The 21,669-nt window shown below is 39.7% G+C and overlaps 1 protein-coding gene and 1 pseudogene across 2 annotated transcripts in view; both read right to left on the bottom strand.

The window, feature by feature from the left end:
- The window catches only part of kcnc3b (potassium voltage-gated channel, Shaw-related subfamily, member 3b), a 69,462-nt gene extending 56,591 nt beyond the window's left edge, over nt 1–12,871 (bottom strand). For both annotated transcript variants that reach the window (XM_052113457.1, XM_052113456.1), the window contains exons 1-2: nt 12,485–12,871; nt 743–1,415 (exon numbers count right to left, since the gene is read on the bottom strand). In XM_052113457.1, the coding sequence (XP_051969417.1) occupies nt 743–1,363 (621 nt within the window). In that variant the 5' untranslated portion in view covers nt 1,364–1,415; nt 12,485–12,871. The remainder of the gene's footprint in view (nt 1–742; nt 1,416–12,484) is intronic.
- Nucleotides 12,872–15,605: 2,734 nt separating this feature from the next.
- On the bottom strand, nt 15,606–19,632 carry LOC127634100 (uncharacterized protein K02A2.6-like; annotated as a pseudogene).
- Between the last annotated feature and the right edge of the window lie 2,037 nt (nt 19,633–21,669).

Consider the following 21,669-nt stretch of genomic DNA (forward strand, 5'->3'; position numbering starts at 1 on the left):
TGTCCATTAGTCAAGGAGTGCTGAAAACTCAGTCATAGGGTTTTCAAAGAGTGCTTAATAAGATGAAGCCTACAGGCACAATCGTTATAATTTATGAATCACCGACTTCAGAGGTTCGAATCTACAACCTTTCAGTTTGCAGCCCAATACACACTTGTATATATTTGGAGGAACTGAGGCATTCAAAGCCTGCATAGACTTAACTTTTGTCCAAAGTGACTTACAGTACAGATTTTGGGGTTCGAACCTACAACCTTTCAGCTTGTAGCCCAATGCACACACATATACAGTACATTTGGAAGAACTGAGGTCTTCAAAGCCTGCATAGATTTAGCTTTTGTCCAAAGTGACTTACAGAACAACTTATGGGATTCAAACCTACAACCTTTCAGTTTGTAGCCCAACAGGCAACATTATCTTAAGTTATACTGTAAAAGCAAGTTGCTGAATACAAACACACACACACACACACACACACACACACACACACACACACACACACACACACACACACACACACACACATTCTGAGGACTTCAAAGACTGCAGAGACTAATTAATGAGCTTTCCTCCAAAGTGATTTGGAAGATTTATTACAGATTCAGTCCTCATGGGCACAATGATAGTTTACTGATCAAACCTTCAGGGGTTCGAACCTACAACCTTTCCGTTATGAGCCCAGCGAGTTGGTTCAACAGAGATGTCCATTCATTGGTAAAGGGGAGCTGAATATGCGACTCACCCGTGCGTATTTGGAGGAATAAGGGTCTTCAAAGAGCGCCCAAATTCTGGGTCGCCAAACGCGCCACCAGCCCATTTTCCTCGCGTCCTCCTGCATGCAGAGGCGCTTTAAATCCCCGTCCCCCGCCAGCGCAGCCGGATCGTCCTCCGGAACCTCCGGCTCGGGGTTCTCAAAGCTGTCCAGAGCCTCCTCCGCGTCCCGGTGCTGTCTGTAGTTCATCCAGCAGCACGCCTCCACGTCCGTTTCGTCGATGCCCCAGAAGGCGAGCTCCTCCTCGAACAGCGGCCCGCACACGTCGTTGGGACAGTGTAACTTGCCCGTGCGGTAGTAGTTGAGGATGAACGAGAAGACGGACGGGTGTCGGTCGAAGAAGAACTCATCGGACTTCGGGTCGTAGTCGAAGTTGCAGAAGGCGTCGGGCTCAGTGAGCCACGACAGGCGCGTGCCGGGCAGCGTCTTCAGGGTGCTCCGGTACGTCTCGTGCCGCACGCCGCCGCAGTTGATCACGATTTTCTCGCTTTCCGACGGGCAAGTCATGTCGGCGCTGTAACATGCTTTGTTGGACGTCTTGTTGCCACCTTTGCGCCCTTTGAATGAGGAGACACACACCGAATTGAGCATAGGGGAGGGAGAGGTGGAGAAAAAAACGGAGAGGGGAGGAGATAGGAGCGGTCTGGGACATGAGGGAGGGTGGGGAGAGAGAAAAAGAGAGATGTTTAGTACAGGTAAAGATGGAGGGTATCTTTAACATTTAACAATTATAACTAAACTATCTTGAAATACCAAGAATACTACAGGTGCAAAATTCCACCCTGTGACCTTGAGAGTTTTTGGTATGTAATGAATTACGCATGTAAATAAATCATTGTGCATTGCCAAACAATTATCTCAAAGCAACTCGAAAGCATTTGCATCCTTAAAATGTTAAATGCAATAAAGGGTTTTGATGCTGTAGCCTATTTAACACAGAACAGGAGATGAACAGAAGTTATGTGAACTGAGCACACATTTACATTTATTCATTTAGCAGACAGTTTTATCCAGGGTCAGCAATTTAGGAGGGCATCAGACAAAAGTGCCACCAAAAATGCCCACGAAATTCCAAATGTGAGTCCAAAAAATGCCCTCTTAATAAATTGTTTTTATTTGTTATACCTGGCGTAAAATATTAACTCAAGGATTTCATTCTTAGGGTAAAAGATAACAATTCTCAATCTGCAGAACTTGTATTAAATTGAAGTATTGGTCATAAACAGGTGAGACACTCAATTGAGTAATAGAACAGAATAGAAACATAACATTTTGAGTATCATATAATAACTGTCAATCAAACAGTTCTGCATTGTTTTGCATCTCTCTGTCTCACCTAAACACTCAAACATTAATAGGATTCATTAAAATCATACAATGCTTGAAAATATGGAATATTTATTTTGATGCATGCGACAGCAACATCAATTGCTGCTTAAGCAATCTGTCTGTCTGATTTGTAAAATGGACATGTTTATTGCATTCAAATCTCCCACAGCCCCATAACTCACAAAGGTATGCCACTGAGTGAACTGGAGATGCAAACGGACGAGAGACTCTTGTGATTGATTAAGATTCTATCTGCCTCTCTCTATTTCTCTGTCTCTCAATCTGTTTAAATGAAGCAGCTAATAAGTCAAGAGCTTCACTGCAGCTTCATTGCATGAAGGAAAGAGAGAGCAGAGAGAGAGAGAGAGAGAGAGAGAGAGAGAGAAAGGTACTCATTATGCACATACAGCAGTACAGCACTGCCCGAGCGTCACCAAACAGGAGGGGGTTGGAAACGAGTGAGCGTACCAGCCTCAGTTTTGCTGCAGTAAAACCCTACTTTCTGAATGCACCCCTGTTTTTTACCCCCTTCTTTCTGCAATTATATTGATGAGCCCTATTTGAAATGACTTAAATTTGGCTCTCTTTTAGAATAAAAAGCCACTTCAGTTTTGCTCACTGTAGTTTCCTATCCCATCTCAGTTGCCATACACTCCCTTTTCTCCTCCTCCCCCATCCCTCACTCTACAATTTCGCATTAAGAAATCACAACTCACCGAGAACACACTGGACCCTGTGCATCACTTACTTTTCTCTCCATTTCCCCTCCTTTTCTATTCATTCTTGTCTCATTCCAAAACACTTTGCTTTTATTTACCCTCTCTTTCTGCCTGTTTTTATCTTTCATCCTGGCATTTTAACTCATTTTCATGCCATAACACTTTCAAATTTGGCCTGTGTGCTGCTAGAAACATATCCGCTGAACACTCTTCCATCTTCCATCACTTTCCTAACACAATTCTTCTCTTGGCTCTCAGGTGAAAGTTAATAAACTTCAACAGAACTGCATTTAAACAACTGGAGTGAAAGAAAACCAAGGAAGTTAAGAGAGAAGATGAAATTATCCTAGGTAAGACTTCATTTACTAAATTTGATTGTGATTGCATGCAACTGTGTTTGAGTAAGAAAAGACACTGCAAACGGTTTTCTCTCCAGTTGTGCATTTTAAAGTAGTTTAATGTGCCATTTTATAAACTAAGCTATTACGCTTCATATAAATATAGCAATGAGCATGCTGTGTAGTGCAGAGTAACTAAAAACTTTAAAACAGTCAGAGGAATACTGTATTATTTTATGTTAAAAGCACATCCACTATTTTAAAGTTTTCTAGAAAACAGATGCACTCATTTAAATGATTTAAAATGGCAATTGGAAGTTAGAAAGTACATGTTCTGACACCTAAAAGTAGTCAAACTTAAATTGTGTCACACCGCAAAGCTTCTAGAATAATGCATATAACGCACTATATAAATAAATGGCAAGTCTGATATTATGTTTCTAGAATATTATAAGCACACTGTGATTTCAAGGCTGTTCAGGTGAATAAATGTGACCTCAGAGTGCAAGTTAATGTGACACTTAACTGCACCAGAAGAGGGTTTATATCAGAAAACAATTTAAAAAGTGAGCTTAGTGAAAGTGCAGATAGAGAAAATGTGAGAAAAGCTCATAGAGAGAGTGAGAAAGGCTTGTGTTGAAGAAAATACATGCAGATTCAAGGAAGTTTGGATGGTGCTGATTTCAGTACCCTGGACAGCGCACACAGAATAAACACTCAAGCACTGCAGAATTGCAAACAAATAGAAAAGATGGTGTGGAATAAGTGAAAGTTAGACAAAACAAAATTACTGGGAATGATTAACTGGATACACATCTTTGTTTTACAATAATTAATGTACATGTAACATAAAATAATATTATTAGGGAATAACAGAGAATAATTAGGTAATTCTGATTGAATTGTGAAGGATATACAGAACTGTAGAACTGTTAAAAAAAATCTAACAATTTGCAAAGGGTTAAAATAACAAAGGAATTGCTTTAAAGAAGTGCTAAAAACTAAGAACTGAAGCGGTTCATGTTTTACTGTGCCCTGTGTGTGTGTGTGTGTGTGTGTGTGTGTGTGTGTGTGTGTGTGTGTGTGTGTGCGTGCGTGCGTGCGTGCGTGTGTGTGTGTGTGTGTGTGTGTGTAAAGCAAGCAGCAGAACTGTGCTCAGCAGCAGTGGTGATGTTATATTTGATTTATTTATTTTGTTGTTGTTGTTGTTGTTGTTGTTTGTAGTGGGTGGCACAACGAGAAGGTGAGAAAGGCAAACAGAAAAAGAGAAAAGAAAAAAGCAAAGCAGGAAACAAAACAGAGGGTTTAGAAATAATGTGAGTGCCATGAGGATCCCTGAATTCCAGAGAGAGAGAAGACGTATAATTAACCAGCACATTCAACCTCCCCTGTGTGTCTCTCTGTGTTGGAATGTGTGTGTAAAATAACACAACGGACCGAGATACAAAAATGCTGTTAGCACCGAACAGGAAATGGAAGCTGAAGGAGCGAGTGAGGGTAAAAGGAAGGAGAGAACGAGAGAGGGGTGAGGACTGCAGTCCTGACGCTAATATACATTAGCAGAAACACAGCAGAAAGAGGGGGGAGGGAGAACTGAGGACGAGAGACCAGCAGAGCGGAGGGAGGGAGGAGAGAGAGAGAGAGAGAGAGAGAGAGGAATTTAAAAGACTGAAGTGAGGGACTTATGTTCCTGTACTTGGCAAAAAAATGGAAACTGAGAGAACAGGAGAGAGAGACAGAGAGAGAGAGAGAGAGAGAGAGAGAGAGAGAGAGAGAGAGACCAGAAAAGCAAGATCAGAAGCAAATGAAAGGGACAATGCATGAGATTATGTGAAGATGACGTGAAAGGAAGGGTGAAGACAAAAATAGTTTGGGAAAATAGTGAAATAAAGAAATAAGCCACTCGAGAGCATGCATTACAGTGATTTTATCAAGGGAAAGAGGTGTTTTAGAAACCCAAAACTTTAAATACATAATTCACTAACAAATTAAAATTGTATCATCATTGATTACTCTCATTAGGTTTCAAACTCATATGACTTGCTCTCTTTAGAGGAGCACAAGAGGAGATGTTAGGCAGAATGACAGCTTCAGTCACCATTCACTTTCATTGTATGGAGAAAAACAATGCAATGAGAGTTAATGGTATACTGCCAAATATATCCTTTTGTGTTCCACAGAAGAAAGATATTTAAAGGGGTTTGAAACGACATGAGGATGAGTAAATGATGACAGAATTGTATTTTTTGGGTGAACTAGGTACCCTTTAGTTCAAGTGTGTGTTGTTGCATGTTTCAGCTTAATTCACAGAGATGCCAAGTGAGCCATTCTTCAGTTGATTTGCCTGAGAAGTTTAAACGGTGCTATCAAAACATTTTTCTGTTTGTTTGAGTTCCAAACCAGCCAGACACAGCAACATTTACTCTGCCAACAGGGTTGGAGAGTAACGGAATACATGTAACGGAATTACGTATTTAAAATACAAAATATGAGTAACTGTATTCCACTACAGTTACAATTTAAATCATTGTAATTAGAATACAGTTACATTCAAAAAGTATTTAGATTACTGAAGAGATTACTTTGCATTTTATTGTCATTTGTTTAATTTAATATTTAATCCTTTCAGATGGAAAACATTTCTACATATAAATGATGCGATCCAAAGTGCATTTGAACAGCGGTGAACAATGAACACATTTTTTTAAAGCAATTAGAGATCAAAAAATGAAGAGTGAAGAACTAGAAGGACATGCAACGAGCTGAAAACTGGTTTATCGGTTGATAAGTGCCTCCAAACCTCTCTGAAACCAGTCAACAGTCCGACATGACCAGCTGTTGTTTTCAACAGGGTCATGATAAAGAAAGAACATGAAGCAAATACACAAGATAAATATAAAGAGCAAAAGAGAGAAAATTGAGATTGCAGTAGGCATTAAAGATGACGCCAGCAGCAGTGTGTATGCATTCCACTGCTGCGGTTTATAAAACCTCCTCAGGTCTGTAAGACCCTCACATCACTCTGTCCGGTACAGGGAAGCACCCAACAGGCCACGAAGGGAACTGCAGCATTGCAGAGTTCTGCAGTCGCCTCCCCTTTGCAGTGACACCACACTCACTGTCCTGTACCTCTCATCTCCCCGTACAATACACCTCACATCCATTTCTGTCTTGACTTTATCGTTTCACTAATAATTTCCAATTTTCAATTGCTTTAAATTTTCAAAAACACACTCCATCTCACATCTCCATACACTTCTCTCCCTCCTTCAAAGGTCAAAACATTAGATTCACTGGTGCAGAGAGAAATATAGCATGAAAGGGCTCAGAGAGAGAGAGAGAGAGAGAGAGAGAGAGAGATAAAAGGACAATCTTTTCCCCGCCAGCTAGCAGTCTAATCTCATGCAAGCTTACGTTAAATAAAACCAAAATGAAACACATTCGTATTCACATTAAAATCCCTCAAATCTCAACCTCTCGGATAAACATATAAACGTGACGCTCCAGCAAAGCATCAGTGATGTGCCAGTTTCTGCAGTTGTGAAGTACATCTCAAAAGCAGACTTTGTGATTGTGTGCGTCACATCTTCATTCAGCAGCGTGAAGAAGAGCAGACATCATATTGTCTGCTTCAGCAGTTGTTTTGAATTGTGTCCTTAAGGGCAAACTATAATTTGGAGCAACCTGTGAGCACAAACACCTGGCCCATTATCCTCCAAACAAAAGACTGAGCCACTGCACCATTGGCTACCATTAGAAAACACCTTCCTCTTTTTTGGAAACGTGTGCTGCGTATGTTAAGATTAAACAAAGATATTATATATTCCGGACTACATGCATCATTGTTTAAATGCACTTAGTAATACTGTCTTAAATATAATTTAGAATTACTATTGAATTACTAAAGCACCAATAAATTAGGTAAAACCAAAATTCAAGGTTTAGAATTAACAACATCAGCACATTACAGATTCATATTTACCTACATTTTACATTTACATTTATGCATTTGGCAGATGCTTTTATCCAAAGCGACTTACAGTGCACTTATTACAGGGACAATCCCCCCAGAGCAACCTGGAGTTAAGTGTCTTGCTCAAGGACACAATGGTGGTGGCTGTGGGGATCAAACCAGCAACCTTCTGATTACCAGATTACCAGTTATGTGCTTAGACCACTACACCACCACCACTCATTTACCTACTAATTAAAACCAACAAAATTCTTTCATGAAAAAACAAACAAGCATTATCAGTTAGATATAAACTTATCTCACCCTCATGTGGTTATAAACCCCTATGACTTTCTTTTGTGGAATACAAAAGAAGATATTTCCACTTTCATCGCATACTTTTTCCATCTAATGGTGGTGAATAGTGACTCAGACAAACATTCTATATAACATCTACTTTTGTGTTCCACGGAAGAAAGTAAGAAAGTCATTTGGGTTTGGAACAACATGAGCGTGAGTAAATGATTACAGAATTGACATTTTTGGGCGAACTATCCCTTTAACCGTCAATTGTGCTTCTAAAATGTGGGTTTGAAATTGGCGGCTATTTTTGCATCTTTACATGGTTAACTTTTAGTACTACAGTATGTTTAAAAAGATTTCAATCGTCCGAAATTATAAATATTATGTGGCGTTTAGGGAGGAAAATAGGACTTTTTTTCAGTTCAGATATAGTGATCAACAAGGACTTGCTATGCTCAGTATATAAATATACCCTTAAGATGTCGCAAAGAGACTCGTGTTGAATAGAGAGAGAAAACACACAAATGTTAGAGTGAATCCATTAGGAGTTTTTCAAACCTTTGGACACCAGTGAACATAACCAAAGTCCCACTCTGCGGCCCTCTTGGGGACGTTCCCGGGCAGCTATTTTCCCAAAACGGAACATGTTTAAAATCAGCAGTAAAATCTGGCAACATTGGTATCATAAATTCCTCTTCTTTTGCTCAGATCAAGCAAAAATAACTCTGCTAAACCGTCTCTGGCCAAACATAGAAATGTAACCCTGCATAAGCAGTCTGGGAAAGGATTACAGGAAACATTTATCAAGTAAGAGGCCAAAGTTGCTAAATGAGGAAAGCGTATCATCTTACAGCGAGTGTAACCCCTTAAACCTCTGCTTCTGAGAGCCCGGCTCTTTCTCAAGTTCAACAGCAATTACAGCAAGAAAGAGAGAGAGAAGAGGCAGAAACTATTAGCAGTATCACAGTGACATAATAATGTAATTGTCAACTATACCAATCAAAAAGAGATTCACTTTGACCAATTCAGGTCTTTAACAATCTGTTTAGTAGAGCACTATATTAATTAGCTGTCTTAACTATTGCAACTAAAGTAGGGACATTCAGCACTATAATCATTTATTGGTTAGGTTCTTCAAGTCCTTAAACATTAGTTAAGAGCCAACCAATATATTCTAACCAATATTGACATTCAATGCATCTAAAATAGTATCAAGGAAGTAAAGTAACCTTAATAATAACAATAATATAAGCTCAAACTCACTGTAATCAAACTGTATAAGAACTAATGCCATCTTTCAATCAGCCTTACAACACTATACAAAAATCTAAATAAGAGAGCGTGTTTTACAGAGACAAACTATAGAGCTAATACAGTACTTCAAGACGTCTACAGATCTGATGTGCTGAAAGTAGTTCAGAAAACAACACTGAGAATAAATAACTACAGAAAAAATGGTTGACACAGAGGAAGAAAAGGAAGCAGATTTTTAAGTTAATAATACAGTATGAGACATGAAAGTGTGTGCGAGATATATCCATAAACGTTAAAATACTCACTGTTTCAGAAGTCAAAAGACATTAACAATATGCGTGTTACATGATTTTGTGTAATAAAAGCACTTACTACCCTTTTCTGTGTGAAGTTAGTCAATTTTCCATCTTCCTTGCCATGATAACCAAATGCAGTAAACCCAAACACCCTAAAATGACCATAACAATTACAGTTTAAACAATTTTACAGCTCAATTATTACATAGAAGAATTCGTTTAAATGATAAGCTTCACATTTCTGCCTTTAAACCCTCCAAAAATGAGCCCAATCACTTCTATTGTAAGTGCCTCAATGTAACCTCAATTTGAACCCAATCTCATTTGAAGTTGTATGATTTTGTGATGTGAAAATACACGGATGTGTAATGCAGAAGTAAGCAAAAGTTCTGTGGCTGTGTCTAGAAGGTAACCCCCCTGCAGCCTAAGTCACTACAGTTAGGTTTATGGTTTGATTTAGTGGTAGGGTTAAGGTTAGGGTTGGGTGTAAGGTTTCTTTACGACTCAAACACAAACAGTGTGAACATTCAATGCGACTCTCGCGACACTTTAGGTAACTGGGTGGTTACCTTCTAGACACGTATCAGACATTGTGTACATGCATATAAATTGTATGCCCTAACCCAAACCCCACATCTAAACCTAAACATAGAGTAGAGTGTGTATGGATGATCTGAAGCGTAAAGAGTAAGTTTTGTATTGTGTTAATAGAGCGCAACAGTGCCCGCCCACTTTTTCAGCCGTCTTGCTTCCGGAAGTATTTCCCCCATTCATTTCTTCAATAGAATTTTATAAAATCCATAAAAGAGTTGTAAGCCATGAATCAAACCAACCAGCTACGAGGAGATTCACAACATCACAAACTTTGTTTCGAGGACAAAAATATTTAAAAATCGGACATAAAGACAAATGTACAAGACTGTGTACTTACCGTCTTTCATGAGGGCACGGACTGCAATCCCATGAAGCCTTGCGAAGGATGTCATTGAAAAAAAAACCCAGATGGGGAGATATATAAAACTACTGATTTTAGATTGTGATTATATAAGTATAGATACAATATATTTAAAATCTTCTGATATGTACAAATATATAAGTAGTTTCAGGGTGAAGGGAGACGACCGACTGATTACTTCATTCACAGGGCATCATGGGAGCACGTGGTAGAAACGAGGCACATTTCAAAGGTTTCGTTGGCCGAGGTTCTCTGATTGGTGGACCTTTTCTGCTACACCATGGGTAATGTAGTTGTTTACCATGAATTCCGATATCAAACATGATTTTTAACAATGAATTTGAAATAATGCAGACATATGGCTTCAACGGAAGCATATACAATCGATGAACAACCTCGCTCACGGTAGGTCTGGCTTTAAAGTTTTATAAGTTATCAATGAAAATCAATTCTTCTATGGGATAAATGAATGGGATTTTTACTTCTGGAACCAGACTGTTGGGCTCTATTGTCGAGATTTAGGAGATGAGGGAGAGTCACCTGATTGGCTGTTGCCAAAGTAATTCGATTTCATACATTATAGTCAACTTGATATATCTACGATATAGATTTCCCCATGAGACTGTTTTTTTTAATAAAGGAGGGGCGAGTCCAAATATTTTTTGGGTGGTAAAATCAACATTATGCCACAAATGCTCCTGATTGAGGTTAACTTGTATTGAACCCAGAATATTCCTAAGCTATTTATGATATTCACGTTTTAACAGCACATGAAAGATACATAAATGGGACCGTAATGGGAGGATAATAAATTTGTTTCCCTCCCCTTTTATCCCCAATTTGGAATGCCAATTCCCAATGCGCTCTAAGTCCTTGTGGTGGCGTAGTGACTCGCCTCAATCCGGGTGGTGGAGGACGAATCTCAGTTGCCTCCGTGTCTGAGACTGTCAATCCACACTTATCACGTGGCTTGTTGAGCGCGTTACCACGGAGACATAATGCATGTGGAGGTCCACGCTATTCTCCGCTGCATCCACGCACAACTCACCATGCGCCCCACCGAGAGCGAGAACCACATTATAGCAACCATGAGGAGGTTACCCCATGTGACTCTACCCTCCCTAGCAACCGGGCCAATTTGGTTGCTTAGAAGATCTGGCTGGAGTCACTCAGCACACCCTGGATTCGACCTTGTGACTCCAGGGGTTGTAGTCAGCGTCAATACTCTCTGAGATACCCAGGTCCCCCCAATGGGAGGATTATTATTAAAATACTTAAGCAATAAACCCATCAGGGTCACATCTAGCCATGATTAACTTGTAATCTAACAGTCTATACTTTAATATAAGAAATGAATGTTAAAAAAAAAAACGAAAACCTAATATCTGTTCCTAGTTGCTCAATGTGTGAATAGCTGCTTATGTTTTACTTAGATATTTGGACAAGCAGGTGTCAGATCTGAAAAGCTACTATATTAGAACGGATACAAATGGGATAAACTTAAGGCAGTAAACCCAGCTCAGTCACATCTTGCAATTATTACATTTCTATTTAATTAGATTTAATCTAACCATCTAAAACAAATAATCATCCAAGCAGAGCAGTCTTAAGGACTGCTAAATACACTCTAATATCTGTTCTATTATGCTTAATGTGTGAAGTGTAATTGTATTAAATGCAAATATGGATATATTTGGACAAGGATGAATTGCATGGATCAGAATTGACAAAGCGTGTGTTATTGAAGGCATACCGGCTTCTCAGTTTGCAGTCGTACCACACTATTCCTAGCTGAGTTCAGCATCCATGGACAGCTCTTAAATGATTAACCCTGTATAAAAATATACAGTCTGACACCTCCCATTTCTGCCTTCTTCCATGCTTTCATTTCACGAGTATCACACAAGCATTTCTGATGTCTGTAGTCTGCTACTCTTTCACCCTCTCTCTCTCGCTGATTACTCATCCCTGCAGGAAAAAAAGATGATCCTACTATATATATCCATGGTGACTGCTTCCAATCGGGCCAATAAGTGAAAACACTCCAGAGCAAACAGTGCAAATCTTAGATCTTGCATTCAAAATAATTCTGGCTGCGTATGAAGATACAGTATATCCTCAAATAGACAATGCAAAACATGTGGACATGTATGTAGTGTGTTCTGTCTGTCAGTTCAGACACCTGTTAGTGTGCCAGGATATCCAGGTCATTAAATTCTGCACACATGCTGGTTGGTGTGACTGGTTTAGGCATCAGTGCATCCATTACCATGAAAACACCAGCATTAGGGCAGACACAAAGCAATACTTGTTGAATGTTGTGAAAGTAAGACTCAAAGACAATGCTCGCATGATAATATTTCTCAGACTCAGAAAGCGTCCCAAATTAAACCATTTAACAGTGAAAACATGGAACAGACAGACAGATGCATGGATGGATACTTTATTTAAGCACAGGGTTGAAAATTGCATGCAACATCAACCAGATACAATAAACACATTACACAAAACTGGATATTCACATAAAGTACACACTATACACAACTACACTGAGTAGTATACTCACTTGGCTCGGGTTGAGTTCAGGTATTTTAATCCATAAGATTTAACCGATGCTTTTCATTGATCACGACATGTCCGATCCAGTATAGCAAAGGGTTAATACATGAATCGGATCGGAATAAGACAGTAGTAAATAAAACCATTAACACTAATTAAAATAATGTGTGTAATACGCCTTCCTCGCCTTCAAGGGTAGCGTGCTCGGATAATTTCACCCTAATTGCATCGCGCTCCTCCCTGCGCGTGTGAACGGGTTTTTTTGCGTGGAAGAGAGGAATGATGATGTTGTTGGTGGTAATTCCCCCGTTTTGAATCAACGCAAGCATTTCATGTTTCAGACAGACGCAACACACACACTCACTCACGCACGCACGCACGCACGCAGACACACTCCCGGGTCCCTGGCGGAACTGCACAGTGCTCATTTATTTATTTATCACATTTTTTTCTTTCAGATGTCACGCGTGGGCGGTGGGTGATTGTGACGCGCGGCTGCGCACGCGAACGGAACAGTGGCGCGCGCGGGTGGCAAATAGGTGTAAAGGGGCCGTTCAGTTTTATTATCTGTATAAACGTGTAGGCTAATTTTTATTTATTTGTATTTAAATATTTAGTTTTAGTCCATATTGTGGGAGCAACTATGCAAGCTATCAAGTCATCTACAAATGTTCTCTACATCCATTTCCAAATGGCAATATGGGATCTCCTCTTATGTTCACACCAAAAAATAATAATAAAAAAATCATGGAACCAAGTGAACTTAAATTAACCGAGTGGACTTAACTGCTTTATTCATTGAGCAATTGCTATACTAATCATAGCTACAATTTAAATAATTGGTATTTAGAATACAGTTACATTTAAAAAGTATTTTGATTACTGAAGAGATTATTTTGCATTTTATTGTCATTTGTTTCATTTAATATTTAGTCCTTCAAATGGAAAACATTTATACATGTAAATGATGTGATCCAAAGTGCATTTGAACAGCAGTGAAACACTTTCTTATGATGAGTTACATATTTACAGAGTTACAGAAGTAATGGAAATAAACCTTGTGTAAATTGTCAGCTTTACGCTAAGATAAAATGCTATTTCTAGCCACATGCACATGTTAAGATACATATATATATATATAGTTTTCTCTGAAAAAAAATTCTCACAATTTTTTCTTCTAATTTTTTCTCTCTCTCTCAATTTTTTTTTCTCTCAAAAATTATTTTTCCCTCTAATTTTTTTTTTTCTCATGAGGCAAGAGAACTCAACAAACAATTAGCATGCGGTACCAATCTCGGCCACCAGGTGCCACTATCAGTAAGCATGAAATCTTACAAGGTGACGGATGACTCATGATCAGTTGATCAGCCACACCATTAAAACCACTGACAGGTGAAGTGAATTTAATATCTCGTTACAGTGTTGTTGATCTGACTTTCACTATCAACAACATTTTCAGTGAGTCCACTTTATTTTGACAGATGGGCAGAACTTCTGGTTGGCTAGCGGAAGTATTGTTTTGTGTACAGTCATAACAGTTAAAGGAGCAATAATTAAGATTCAGAAACCCTTGTTATTAATGATACCCACAGCCGTTAAGTGAACTGCAGCCAGCTACCTGTTGCTCATGTTCGCCCTCGTGCACACACTCCATATGGACCTGAGTGAGCATCGACCTAGGGCTGGGCGATAAAACAATATCGATATATATCACAATAAAGAAAATCCACGATAAGCTTTTTAGGAATTTTCGATATTTACTGCGTGTCGCTAAAACACAAGCATTTTGGCTTTCTCAGGCTATGTTTCCATTGGGGCAGACGAAATCCGCTCAAAGGTGCTCACAGCGCTAGGAGAGAGCTTCCTCCGCACCGCTGCCAATCCTACGATCCACCTTGCGAGCACGACGCTCGGCTTTCATAGGAATGAATTGAAAACGCTCTCAGGTTCGCTCACAACACGCCTGTGGTAACGTAGGTTCAGACTGGATTAACTTGCTAATGCTAGCTGCCTTGCTAACAATTAGTTTATGTCGGACACCGGATTGATTCCATCCGCACCGCAAGACTTCATGACAACGGTTGCACCCTCTCATCGTCTCTATTGAAGAGCGCGACAGAACAACAGTGATGTGGACAACAGCTCTGATCTTTCTGTGCTGTAATCTTGAATATTGTTCTCTAGCACCAAACATGCATCATTTCTGCCCTGTCCCGCTCCGCACGCGTTGCCTCTTTTCCCTGCATGTGGCGCCGCATGAGTTAATGTGGTTTCAAAGCACCTTTTAGACCATAACGTTTTTCCCTTCTTGTAGCATCTTCACTATGAATCACTACAATAAAGACTACTACATGAATATAGAGTTGAAGGGTTTCTTTACTTCTATTTGCAACAGCCCAGCAACCGACATAAACACTGCCTGCATCCCGCATGGCACATCTTCTTCAACTGACTTTTTCAGGATAGAACACAACACTTGTAATACAATGACACCTAGTGGTGACTCCAGGATACTACATCCCCTCCTTCTTAAGCTAAATACCCATAACATTACTCCTAGTATTAAACACTGTGACAACCACATTCTTAATATTTTAATGATTAACATTGTTTTTTTAGAAGAATAACTCTTCAAGAACTATCAATTATAATGTAATGATTGTCTTTTACTGAATTGACTTATGCAACATAGTCTTTCAAGTGAGCCGGTGAACATCTCTCTCTTGCAGACCTTCTCAGATTTGTAGGTTTAGTCTCTTTTCTACAACAGTTACTTCCGGCGATTTTTCTTTCTCGAGGGTAAACATCTTCTTCTCTGCAGGTGCATTAACAACATCTGCACTAGGCAATGCAGAAGTGTCACTGTCCTGTTCATTCTCTGTGGGTAGTACAGTCTCCAGCATCTCGTCTGTACGGCGATTTCTTATTTGGTCCACATGTCTTCTCACAGTTTGTCCATGCCCTAGAGCAGTCTTGTATGAAAGAGGTCCGGTACAGCATTCCACTACTGCAGGAATCCATTTGGGTCCCCCACTGTAGTTCTTCACGTACACCGAATCTCCAACTTCAAAACTTCTGAATTTACAGCTTTTGTCTTTGCTGCTGCTTTTTCAGAATTTCTGCTGACTTCACATCAGGAATGGACGTAAGTCAAATGTGGATCTCAACTTTCTAGACATAAGCATCTGAGCAGGTGACAACCCGGTTGTTGAATGAGGAGTGATTCTATAATTAAACAAGAATCTTGCTACTCTTGTCTCTACAGTGTCACCTTTCATCTTTTTCATCCCCTCCTTGAAAGTTTGAACAGCACGTTCTGCTAGGCCGTTTGAAGAAGGATGATAAGGAGCTGACGTTACATGCTTAATGCCATTCCTCGTCATGAAAGTTTTAACTCGTCACTGGTAAAACATGTTCCGTTGTCTGACACTAACATTTTGGGTAATCCATGTGTACTGAAACACATTCTCATTTTCTCAATGGTAATTTGGGAAGTGGCATGTGTGACAGGATAAACTTCCATCCACTTGGAATGAGAATCTACCAGAATTAAGAACATTCTTCCTAAGAAGGGCCCTGCGTAGTCTACATGAAGTCTTTCCCAGGGTGAGCCCGGCCACTCCCACGGGTGCAAAGGAGCTTGAGCAGGGGCCTTTCTGAAACTTTGACACCTCTCACAATTCTGAACCACTCTCTCTACATCCTGATCCATACCAGGCCACCACATGTATGATCGAGCCAAACCCTTCATTCTTGACATCCCGGAATGAGTCTGATGTAACTGTTTCAATACAGCCGCTCGACCTTGTGATGGTATGATGATTCTCGCTCCCCAAATCACACATCCATCCTTGACACTCAGAGCATCTCTCCTGTGATGGTACGGTAACACTTGTGGCCCCACCTCAGGCCAACCCTTTAATATGTACTCATGTACTGTGGAGAGTGTTATGTCGTGTGATGTCCACTTCTGAATTTGTTTGGCACTTACAGGTGAGTCATCCATTAAGTCCATCATCAGCACTTGATCATTAGTGTCATCAGGTTCTCCCTCACCTGGCACTGGGAGTCTACTTAGAGCATCAGCATTTTGGTGATATTTTCCTGGCTTGTACACTATGTTGTACTGATATGCTTGTAACACCATAGCCCTTTCTTTGCACTCTGGGTGATCCCATTTGAGGAACTGCCTTCGTTTCATTGAACAAATGGATCAAGGGTTTATGATCAGTGCAAATTGTGAATGCACGCCCATACAAGTACTTATGAAATCTTTGGATACCAAAAATCACAGCTAAGCATTCTTTGTCCAACTGTGAATAACGCTTCTCTGCAGACGTTAGTGTTCTTGACATGAACCCAAGGGGTTTCTCCACACTCTCTCCTTTTCTACGCTGCGAGAGCACTGCACCAACCCCGTATGGGGAGGCGTTACAAGCCAGAACCAGTTTGGAATCTGATGAGTAATGCGATAGCACCTCTGCTGATTTTAGTAGAGCTTTAGATTCCTCGAAAGCTTCTTTTTGAGGTTTCTTCCACATCCACTGAACATCTTTTCTCAGCAGCAGATGTAGGGGGGCTAGCAGCGTTGGCAGATTTGGAAGGAACTTGTTATAATAGTTCAGCAACCCCAGGTATGCTTTAAGTTCTGTCACATTCCTGGGTTCTGGTGCTTCTTCAATGGCCTTCACCGTAATTCCCATAGCATGTAGGCCCTTTGCATCTATTTTGTGGCCTAAATATTCCACCTCATCTGCCAGGAACACGCATTTTCCTCGTTTCAGGCGCAAACCAACTTCTTTCAGTCTCGACAGCACATCATCCAGGGTCTTCAAGTGATTTTCTTGGTTACCACCAGTCACTAATATATCATCCAGATAAACAACTACTCCAGGAATACCCTGCAACAATCCCTCCATTGTTCTCTGGAAGATAGCAGGAGCTGAAGCAACTCCGAAGGGCAGACGATTATATGTGAATAACCCTTTTTGTGTATTCACTGTCAAGTATTTCTTGGAGCTTTCATCCATGATGATTTGTTGGTATGCGTGACTCATGTCCAATTTTGTGAACTGTTTTCCTCCATCCAATAGAGCAAAAGATCTTCCACCCTTGGTATTGGATACTGTTCCAAAGTTGACACTCTGTTGACTGTGAGTTTGTAGTCACCGCATAATCTTATACTGCCATCTGGTTTCAAGATAGGAACAACAGGAGCTGCCCACTCTGAATACTTAACAGGTGAGATGATTTTGTCACGCAACAGTCGATTAATCTCCTCCTCCACCTTTGTTTTCAGGGCATATGGCACAGATCTAGGTCTGAAAAACCTTGGTGTGGCATCAGTCGGCACATGAAGAGTAGCAGTAGTGCCCCTTAATGTTCCAAGCTCCTCCTTGAACACTTCCTCATGCTGGGATAGCACCTGTTTTAACGTCATCATTTCCGACTGTACCAGCTTTATCTCACTCCATTGCAGTTGGAGTTTTTCAAGCCACGCTCTGCCTAGTAAGCATGGTCCTGTTCCTTTCACTATAACAAGTGGCATTTTCTCTTCCTGCTGCTGGTATTTTACTTGTACATCAGCCACACCCACTATCTCTAAAGGCTCTCCTGTATACGTTCTCAACTTGAGTTTTGTCAGACTCAGTTTGGGAGCTTCTGAGTCTTTCCAGATGTCCTTGTACCTTCCTTCATTCATAAGGCTGACACTACAACCTGTATCAATCTCAAAGTTTACTAGCCTGGCATTAACAAGTAACTCAACAGTGAGGGGTTTCACTTTCGTCAATGCATCAGTTTTTACACATGCCAAAGTGAATGTTTCTTCAGCTTCATCACTGTCATTATTTCCATTTACATTAAATGCTCGATGTGGATGCCCTCCTTTTTCACTTTTTCCAGTTATTGGATGTCCTCTCTGTTTGCTTTTGTTGCGACAGGCCCTGGCGATATGACCTATTTTCCCGCACACATAACATTTGTCCTTCTTAAATCTGCAGTCGTTGGCTTTGTGGTTTTTCCCACTGCATCTGTAGCATTCTCTGACTTCTTTTTGTTCACCAGTTTCTCCTTTTTTCCAGTGATCAGGTTTCCTCGCTTTAAACATGATGCTGTTACATGCCTGTACGCCGGATTTATTTTGCAAATCGAGCACATTTTTGCTTGCGGTTTCTGCGGCAACTGCTCTGTTGGCTTCTTCGTTCTCGAATCAAATTTAAATCTCTGTACAATTTCACTTGGCTGAGGATTGAAATGATTTTTTAGCATCGTTACCAGTTGCTGATAAGTCCTTTCACTTGGTTTTGTAGGGCTAAGAAGATTTCGCATCACACTGTAAGTTTGTGGTCCCACAACACTTATGAGAATAGCTCTTTGCTTACCCTCATCTTCGACTCCATTAGCCACGAAAAATTGCTCCAGTATTTCAGAATACTCTTCCCATGTTTGAGCTTTTGCATCAAATGCTGCTAGTGATCCAATAGTTCCTGTAGCCATGGTTAATCTTCTTCTTTTTATCCTTTAGATTCTTCTGTTTCCCCCACAACCAGTTATCAGCACTATCCTCCCTTTTTTATGCTCAATCCGTTGTCATCAGAGACTTTCCGCTTCATCCTCGTCGCCAATAATGTAGCATCTTCACTATGAATCACTACAATAAAGACTACTACATGAATATAGAGTTGAAGGGTTTCTTTACTTCTATTTGCAACAGCACAGCAACCGACATAAACACTGCCTGCATCCCGCATGGCACATCTTCTTCAACTGACTTTTTCAGGATAGAACACAACACTTGTAATACAATGACACCTAGTGGTGACTCCAGGATACTACACTTCTAAATGTATATTTATTAATCGGCATGTTATGAGCCTTTAATAATAAACAAATCGATTTCTGTTCTAATTTTGTGAAAATGAATTAGATGCCTGGAATGGATAAGTAAAGACTAAAATTACTAGTTGGTAGACTAGTCTCTCACTTTAATGAAAATATACAAATGTTTTTTTTATTTAAAAAAAAATGTTTTCTAAATTTTCTCATGGGACACCCCTGAACCCAGATTCAGCATTCCACAGTCACAAGGGCTTCTATGCCCCATACTTGGGTATCTGAATCTAAAGAAATATCAAAAATATTTCATTTTAATGTAAAAATATCCCAACAAATACTGGACTGCTGTCACTAGAGTGGTCGTGGCATAGTGGGCTAAAGCACTGAACTGATTGTAGGTTCGATCCCCACAGTCACCACCATTGTGTCCTTGAGCATTATTAAATATAAATATTGGTAAAAGATCCCGCAGACCCCACTGCTTTGGCCGTCTCTGGACACCCTGTGCAGTTTTCTTCTTTTCTTTCATCAACTTTGAAAAAAAACAAAAAAACAAAGTGCAATGTGTAAATGCATATCGTGATAAATATCGATATCGAACAATATGAAAAAGATTATCGTGATAACAATTTTGGCCATATCGCCCAGCCCTACATCAAACAAAACATTGACGTAAAGTACAAAGAGACTGAACGTGATTCAATGGCATCATGCTGACAGATGAGGTAGCATAGTTGAAATTACACAGTTATGATTGTTTTACAACTAACTTTGAGACTAAACTAAAACTGCTAATCAGCTAACATAGCATACTGATACACACATACACTGCTGAACCATACCAGACTGTTTACTGTTGCACTGCACTGTTATGTTGGACTATTGTATGTCATAAGTTGTACTATGATCAAGAAACCAGCGTTCTTTCTTAAATTTATACTGTATTCCTGACTTTTAGTATAAAGAGAAGATTGTTGAAATGATTTGAAAGTTACGACGCAAGGTAGCTTGCAATTCATCAGCGTTAGCAGACAAGATCATGTTAGCTATAATGACACAGATCGATCCTTATGGCGCTATATTTCACATGCTTTGCCGTTATGGAAACATACCTGTCCAATAAGAAGAATGCCAATTCAGGGTCTGTTTTGATCCCCAAAACCGAACGAGGGTCCCTCCAGGAATCAAATGCTCTGCCGATGTTCACTCTAGTTTTCGCTCGACCACGATCCCGTTTAGCCAGATGGGATTCAGTTGCTAAATGTTTTTTTTTTTTTTTGGCTTACTCTGAGTTTGTGTAGGAGTCTGTGTTGTGCTGGGAGCTGGACGTTTGCTGGACGGTTAGCGGAAGAGAAGCTATTACTGAGGCAAGGCTCTCGGGAGCGTGCATAAACATCACTTCCTTTGGATTTCCCCGCAAAAGCGACCCGCTCCCTTCCCATGAAAATCAGTCTACAGGCTTTAATAGGCAACCTTGGAAGTCCGGGAAGGGCTCATTTTTGTTGTGTTATAAGCCGTTTACACATTGGCCTAAAAAAAGATGAATATTACATGGAAATTGTTACATATTGCACCTTTAACTAGCGTTTCTTACTGTGAGATTCTTGTATTTATAACATTGTAAAATGTCTTTCAAAATTTCTTGCCGTGTGTGTGTGTGTGTGTGTGTGTGCCGTATACATGTGCTGAAAGTTCATTAGGAACTTTAAATGTATGTTCATTTCTATTCAACGTTGGCCTTTACAGATGCTTCGCATGTTTTAAAGACATTACTCAATTTAAAAACAAACAGTGTTATTCCTTCCAGATAAGTTTGGTTAAATTAATTGTGGTGATGTTTTATCTATTTCATTCTGTGATGCACAATACATGAATTCTATACTGGAAGACCATTATAATGAGATGTGAAATTGGTAGATGTTTTATGTCATTTAAAATGAATTGTCATTTGATTTCCCTTTGCATCCCATTTTTCCTTCCTTTGCAGGATGTCTATGTCTTCCCTTAAGGGAAAGAAAAAAAAAATTGATTTGAAATAAAAATGTGGACATTATTATTCAGTAAAAAAGGAAATTATTTGTAAAGTGCTTTTAATAATACGTATTGTTCTGAAGTTGCTGTACAGATAATATTGATCTTTTGTGAACAGTGTTCATAATGTGTGTCCAAATAAATGTATATATTTATATTACTTGTGGTTCTTTCTTTATGGCACCGTTTACTGTGTGACTGCAAGTGCATCTTTATTTCCTTGACAAGAAAATTAAAGTCAATCTGTCTCATTATGGCAACACCAAATATTTCATATTTGTTTAGGCTAAACTAACAGTTATATTGCAAGAATGAGCATACTAC

This window comes from Xyrauchen texanus, chromosome 41 (genome assembly GCF_025860055.1).
Source record: "Xyrauchen texanus isolate HMW12.3.18 chromosome 41, RBS_HiC_50CHRs, whole genome shotgun sequence".
NCBI classification, from domain to species: Eukaryota; Metazoa; Chordata; class Actinopteri; order Cypriniformes; family Catostomidae; genus Xyrauchen; species Xyrauchen texanus.